Below are 7,604 nucleotides of genomic sequence, written 5' to 3' on the forward strand. Positions count from 1 at the left end.
ACAGATGCAGTTAGGTGTCACTGTCAAGAGGAACTGTCAGTTTGTGGCAGCACAGCCCTTATTTTCCACTGAATGTGTGAATACAGAAGGAATTGTCTCCCTGGCTGTTTCAGTAGTGAGAGCTTTCAGCAGAAATGTTCAGACTTCTTCGTAAAATGTAGCATACAGTTAAAGATTAAGATCTAATTTTTCATTTCTAATTCCTTTTTCTTTTCAAGGATATTTCAATGTATCAGTAATCTTATTTTTAAAAAGACATGTACTGTGGCAAAACCACAGTTCAAGACCATTGGACATGCTCCTTTCACACCCTGAAGATGCCCACTGATTCAAAACCATGAACATGGAGAAGGAAAATTGCCCAAGTAAGGCAATCTGAGATTAAACTGTATGGAGAAGTTCTTTACTATGAGAGGGGTGAGGTGCTGGAACAGGCTGCCCAGAGAGGTTGTGGATGCCCCATCCCTGGAGGTGTTCAAGGCCAGATTGGCTGGGGCCCTGGGCAGCCTGGTCTGGTATTAAACGTGGAGGTTGGTGGCCCTGCCTGTGGCAGGGGGGTTGGAGATTCATGATCCTTGAGGTCCCTTCCAACCCACGCCATTCTGTGATTCTGTGATTCTGTGAAAACTGACTCTAAATGAGCAGTGATCTTTCTGTGGTACTCAATGGGCTTTGGATTGGGCGTGTGAGACCACAAGGAGAGTAGAAGTATTTTTTCAGCTCATATTTTCAGCTGTGGTGGGAGCCTGGCATTGTGTCCAGTCAGCAGTGGCATGGCTGAGTTTGTTCTTCTTGCACATCTTTTGTGCGTTGTTGTTGGACTGCTCCATCGTTCCCAGTACATACCCATAGCTCTTTACCCATTGGCATTGGCCAAAACAAGACCAATTTTTGTTTGCCTGTTGCCTTTACACCACCAAAAACTACTTTAAGTTGTTGATGATGTTGGCAGCACTGTTTTATTTGTATTTCTTCTGTTCTTTTGTGTTTTGTCTTTGTTAAGTATGAGTTTTTTCTAATGTGGTATCTGTGTGCAAACATATGCATCTGACGAAGGCAAAAGAGATTTATTGCATGTTTTGCTAATACAGAGGAAAGGGGAAATTGCCTACATAATGGAGCAGGAGATTCAGTTTTAACTATGTCATTTCTCTTGTCTCCATAGTACTGAATACACAAATACATAATCTACCTCCTTTTTCAAAGATATCAGCATACAAGTAAACCCTACAAAGCTTGACAACCTGTCGTCAAGTAGTTTAAGCAGTTGTTTCAGAATCTGACAGACAAATTTATAAACAAAACGTAGAGCACCAGATTGTGGGATGAGGCAGCATCATCACGTGGCTTCCTCATTACCTCAAAATTTGGAAAACAAACAAAAAAAAAAGTAGAGAAATGCTTCTTTTTTTCCTTGAATAAATAACAGTTTAATTACATTATAGAAATAAAATATGATATGGTAGTAGTACACTGGAAACTTTACAGAAATACTATTCTGCTACTGGTAGGTAAATGGTCAAAGCTACTTTTCATGACAATCTGAACAGTACTTGTGTACAAACTATTATACATGTTGCTAGTGAAAAATATTGCAGCAGTTGCAAGGATGTTACCAGATCAAACAAACACCTAATGATACAATATTCTTCTAAGAGGAAGTAATAATGTTAGATTTACAGACAATAAAGAGTTATGTTGTCCACTTTGAAACACTGGAAATAAAAAGCTCAGGTAGCCCCATTTCTTTACGTTATATTATCACAAGGAAGTATTTTCCTTTCACTATGAGACAGCATCTCAAGAGACCTTGTAAACAGTTTATTCAAAGGTAGTATTTGAGATGTCACAGCAACTTCAACAATTGCCCTACTCAACAATTACAGACTTTTAGGCCACTGCTTGTACAGATGACTTTTGTTTTTCCCACTTATTTACATACATTCAGCCCAGTAACAGCAGGCAAAATGCGCTGTCTATCTCGCAACAGACACACTACAATTTTCATCCAGAGACCAGTGCAAGAAAACGCAGATATCGATTGCACAGCGTCGCGGGGATTATATTATACAAATATACAATCAAGACTGTTGAGAATCTAACTCTGCACGCATGTAACACGAATGATCTTCTTACAGCTATACGACATTTGGAGTTTTCAGGTACACATAATGGCAACTATCACTGGTTGGGTGGTGACAGTGTGGGTGGCCGTAGAGCACAGGTTGGCTGTGCTATCACTAGGTGAAGGTAGTCAGCTGCAAATGGGGAACTGCTGGAGCTGAAGGTGAAGTACAGCTTATCTCAGAACGGCAGCAGGTTTTGCTAATGAATTGGCCGTCCCACTCCACGTGCAACTTGTAGACAAGTAGTTGCCACCTCTTGAATAAATGGTTCTAAGTGAACTGACACAGTTCCCAGAGCTTTAGAAAAACTCATTATGCAAATGAAGATCCTGATGATAGACGGTAACGTTTCACAGGATGCTATTTCTTATTCTATCAGTAAGCACCAAGTTAAGTGCCAAGACAGCCCCATTGTCCCATGATTTATCACATAAAATTTAGAACTCAGATGCACGACGAAAGTCCACAAAGTTTGCGTTTAATTCACAAGAAGACAGTTTCAAAAATGGCTCTTAAAATACCTTAACATTTAAGTGGGATTCCCCCCTCCTCTCCAAAAGGATTGCTTTAGGAAGGATTACATCTAGGTACGAGAAAGACCTGCCCTGACACACTTAGGGGCGGGATGTCCTGTTCCACCACTCAGGTCAGCTGCAGGGAGGGAGGTGGAAGAGAATACTCCCATAACTTGTGCTGCACAGTATCTCTCCTGAGGAGATCTCTGCAAGGTGCCAACACACAGAGTATCTGAATGCCCTGAACTCACAGCTACCTCTGCCACCAAAGAGCTGCCAGCTAAGCTCACCTTTGCCTTTTCTGCTACCAGCTGCTCTGGCCTGCACTACCACTTCCAAACACCATGGAGACATTCTGATGGTCAGCAACCTCTAGGCTACCACCCTGCTCTCCTTCCCTACGTAAGCCCACTGCAGGACAGCAGCTCTGCTGGCCCAGTGTCACTGAGGGAGTCACTCTACTTGTGGCACGCACCAGGCAGCTAGTGGGCTAGGCCACATCCACAGCCATTTTGGCAGAAAGCAGTTAGGAAAGGCGTGAGGAAACAGTCCAAAAGAGGAAGGCAGCAGAGAACGGGACACAGTACCTTCAGTGTGTGACAGTATCCATGCCTAAAAGACTAGCAACATCCTCCTTGTGGAAATCCCAGGTGTCAAACACAGTTCCTCAATAGAGCAGAGTCTCCATTTTCACAAGTAACTTCAACTTCTTGGAAGCTGATGAAATCACACCTTGTCCTCTGTAACCTAGTTTCACAGCGAGACTCACCTCGTTTCACACAATCAGATTTGAATACAAAAGGATTGAAATGCTCCTTTATTCCTAGCATACTCCATTTCCATAACACCCTCAACATCCACTCCAGTGGTCAGTGCTGGCTCACACCTGACTCTGTCTCGCTGCATTTCATTCTCAAGCACAGCTGGAAGGTTGTTTTCTCTAGCACATGGATACACCCCTTAGTGCTGGATCTGTATGTTTGCAATATGGTACCTTCGTCAGCAATCAGTTGGAAGAACTCAATTTTAGAAACAGAATTTGTGTGCAAAGCGTGCAACAAGAAATACAGCTTACATTTGGTCATAGTGTCCTATCTTAGTTATGCTACCATGACTCACACTTATTATACTTACACACACACACACGTACACACACATAGATATTTATTTATATACACGCTCACACAATAAGAAAATGCCTAAATCTGACAATACTTCCTCCTCTTTGAGTGAAGGCTGGAGTCCGGCATCTCAGGCTCTGAACTGGCTTAAACCTGGGGTACAGGAATGCAACACACTTCAAGTATACATCGATGGCACAGTGATTACATCACACATGGAGCTGGACACATGCTGTTTTCAGTTGTCCAGCACCAGCATGTGACTCAAGGAGCCAAAATCCAGGACCTTCGCTTTCAGCGTTCATATTCACACAACACCCAAGAGAAGGGAGATAAGTCTGTACAACAGTAAATGTCCTTCTGCAGCGGTATTTAAAAGTCTGAACCAGAGCATTCCTCTCTTATATTCCTTCTCTATTCCTTTGTTGCTGTTATTCTCATATGCATGTGAAAATAAAAGGTAGTAGGGAAGTAATTTTAGTAAAAGAACGCAAAGCCTCTCCCCTACATCCACAGAAGACCACTAGAAGTGTAAAATTTCCAAAATAGCTCATAGGAACTCTTCAAATACAGTAAGTATTTTCAATGGGGTATACATATCACATTTCACATTATTTCCACATAAATCTACCTTATCACTTTGTTTAATTGGACAAATATCAATAACACATAACAAAACAGCATACAATTCACAGGACACGACACATTTTACAAAATTTCTAAAACTCAGCACTGCCGCTTTTGGAAAAAATCAAAAACTCCTATTACTTACAGACATGAAATACATTTCACATTTAGATGGACAGCATGATTACAAGGCTTTTTCTTATTGAATGGTATTGATTTAGGATGCATTAGTTTTCAATTAGGTTTCACAATTTTTCTTCACATCCCAAAAAGGAACTTTTGCTAGCTTGGTGTTTTTTCTGTGCTCTTGCAGGAAACTCGCTATTATCCAGTAAACACTTTTTGAGGGGAAAAAAAAACCAACAAAACAACTTTTGAAAATTTAGCTTGGATCCCTAATTGTAAAACTCGAAGAACTGGCTGATGGTAATACTCTTAACACAACCATTGCTTAGCTTACAATGACAAATCAAAAAGATATTACAGGGAGGTACAAACACGTTACACCACGGGTTTGGTATTCTCTGTTGTTCAATTAATTTTTTTTTTTAACTAACTCCTTTTCTCACAACGCTGAGAAGTCTCTGACTTACAACGCTTCAGCAGTCGTGTCTGTGGAGACAGACATGGTCACTTTGGCAATCTTAACTGTGCTCTTAATGCAGCTCTCAGCAGCCCTGTGCATGTTTCCCGCGTTGTTGGCGTGTTTGTGCTGGCAGTCAGACTCCATGCTGTTATCCAGAGGCTGAGCAGTCCCTTCGCAGGTGGGGAACATGCTCCGGAAAGCATGTCTCAAGTCCTTGCTCCTCAGAGCGTAGATGATGGGATTCACTGTCGAATTCAGCAGACAGAGCATGCTACAGAAGGCAAAGACAGTCTTGATGAGCTTGTTCATTTTCCCAAAGACATCGTACACCATTATGGCGAGGAGAGGACCCCAGCATATGATTAAAACGACTAGAATAAGGACCAAGGTTTTGGCTAACCTGATGTCCATACGAGTTTGATCAGGTCTAGTGATCTGTACTTTCCCATCCTCTGTACTCTGAATGATTATGCTTTTCTGCGTGCCACGCTGAAGCATGCGAACAGCATGGCTGTGCGCCTTCCACAGTATGTACATATAGGCATAGACAATGAACAGCAAGAGGATGCTGGTGACCCCGATCCAGAACATCAGGTACGTCTCGTCGATGAGAGGGAATATGTCTGAACACACGGAGTTGAGCTTTTTGCAGTTCCAGCCGAGCAGTGGAAGAACAGCTATTACAATGGCAATGGTCCACATCACACAAAACGCAACGACAGCCTTTGGTCGGGTTACAATCCTTTTGTAAGCTAGCGGCCTGTGTATAGATATGTACCGGTCTATTGCCGTGAGAAAAAGGCTACCTACAGAGGCAGTGAAGGAGGCAGTAACTCCACCCAGCTTGAACAAGAAGACGTTGGGGCTGTCCTTCCTGTGGAAAACATGGAAATCAACAAAACTGTAGACAAAAATCACGCTGCCCAGGAGGTCGGCCACAGCCAGGCTGCCTATGAAATGGTAAGAGGGTCTACACCGAAGGCTTCGGGAGTGGAGGATGACACACAGGACCAGGAGGTTCTCTAGGACTGTGAAGGTGCCCAGAGTGAGCGACAGCACAGCGATGGCCAGCTGCTGGCTGGGGTTCAGGATCATAAAGCATTCCATATCCATGAAGTTCTCCCCACATTGTATGTTCTCCTCATTTTCCTTAAACGTGGACAAGGACTTGTTGTAAAACTCTGTGATATTGATCTGGTCTGAGGGAATAATGCTTAGCAGGGGATCATCTCCTGCAGTCATTTTTTCTTGGAAAGGATCACCCCTAAAAGAGGAGAGAGGGAACTTCTGGGGGTAGTATCCCAGCTTGGATGCCATGTCGCCTTTCATGTCTTCGTACTGGATATCGTTGGAGCCCACGTAAAGGAGATCTGTTGTAATTGTTCGGAAAGTTGTATCTGCAAGGCCATCTAGAATTGACTTCATAACCTCAGTCTTGTTGGTTTCAAAGAGACTTGGAGGATGGAAAAAGACATCTGAGGAAATCCTAGAAGGGGAAAAGATCAAACTTTATTAAGACACACAGGGAGACAAACTGCACAAACAACTAAGCTGAACTGTGTCAAAATTGACCTTCCTCCTGTATTCAGTTCAGGTCTAGCCTTTACCACTTGCAGGAGTCAGAATGACTTGAGCACTCAGAAAAAATCACACGGATTTCACTAAAATTATATTACCCTAGAAGTGGTGAAAAAAACTGGAAGTACGAAGCACTGAGTATTCTACAAAAGTTAATTTTCATTTCTCATCAAAACGTTTTGAGCTGTTCCACCAGGAAGATATTTTTCTCTAGATCTGAACTTAGCTTCTGATTGCTAAGTACCTTGCAGACCAATATTCCTTGGGCTTGCTTCATTTAGATAATACCAAGTGCCACTGCAAGAACAGCATTAAACTGAATCATCACCTTTATTGCTTTCCTTTCAAAAGGCACCAAGGGTTTTGAAAACCTGACAATGCAGGGAACAGAGAAAGAGCCACACACTCTAAATTTCACAGTTCACCCAGTATGCCAGCACATTCACATGATTCTGTCACAGTAATTTGAGGTCTACTAAGATTCTGAGATTATTATTGAAAATTAATCAGCATCTATAGCACATTTATCTATAAATGCAAAACCTGGATAAAGTTTCAATTCAATTCCTATCTAAGCAAACCTAAGTAACCAGGATGCTCAGACTACAAGGCAAAGTGGGTGTTTACCTAGCTCTCTCCACAGTTTCAGGAAAAATGAGCAGCACTGCAAAATCAGCAGGTGTAACAATGACTCATTCTGTCTGGATCGGAAGGCTCCATCAGGAGAGTTCACGTTTACTGAGAAAAACATGGCGCAAAGTTTGGCAGCAGTGCGAAGCTGTGGCCAAAACTCTGGGTGAGAGGGACCAAAGAACCACTGATCCCACGAGAAATGTGGCAACGTAATTCTTTCAACTGAGGACACCCTCAAAGACACTCAGTCCCCTCAGAATTGGGAAACAGCAGAAGGTGCACAGGGAGCCATCAGTTTCTGAGTTCTGTTACACCAAGCTTCTGCTTGAGGCTGATGATTTGTGCAGGATGTAGTTCCTGGTCACGGTACCCTTGGGAGAGCATGCTTATCACCAACTAAGCATCATCTGTACATCAA

At 42.6% G+C, this 7,604-nt stretch overlaps 1 protein-coding gene across 1 annotated transcript; it reads right to left on the bottom strand.

Annotated features, from left to right (window-relative positions):
* Positions 1–1,474: 1,474 nt before the first annotated feature.
* CNR1 (cannabinoid receptor 1) lies at positions 1,475–6,564 on the bottom strand. The gene has a single exon (XM_042818429.1). The coding sequence runs from the start codon at positions 6,398–6,400 to the stop codon at positions 4,979–4,981; it is 1,422 nt and encodes a 473-aa protein (XP_042674363.1). The 5' UTR covers positions 6,401–6,564; the 3' UTR covers positions 1,475–4,978.
* Positions 6,565–7,604: the final 1,040 nt, after the last annotated feature.

This window comes from Centrocercus urophasianus, unplaced genomic scaffold (genome assembly GCF_019232065.1).
Source record: "Centrocercus urophasianus isolate 14NV4802_14NV808 unplaced genomic scaffold, USGS_Curo_1.0 seq_10, whole genome shotgun sequence".
Lineage (NCBI taxonomy): Eukaryota > Metazoa > Chordata > Aves > Galliformes > Phasianidae > Centrocercus > Centrocercus urophasianus.

What these genes read in the sequence shown, in the direction of transcription:
- CNR1 (XM_042818429.1), bottom strand. Translation starts at nt 6,400, where the DNA reads ATGAAGTCAATTCTAGATGGCCTTGCAGATACAACTTTCCGAACAATT.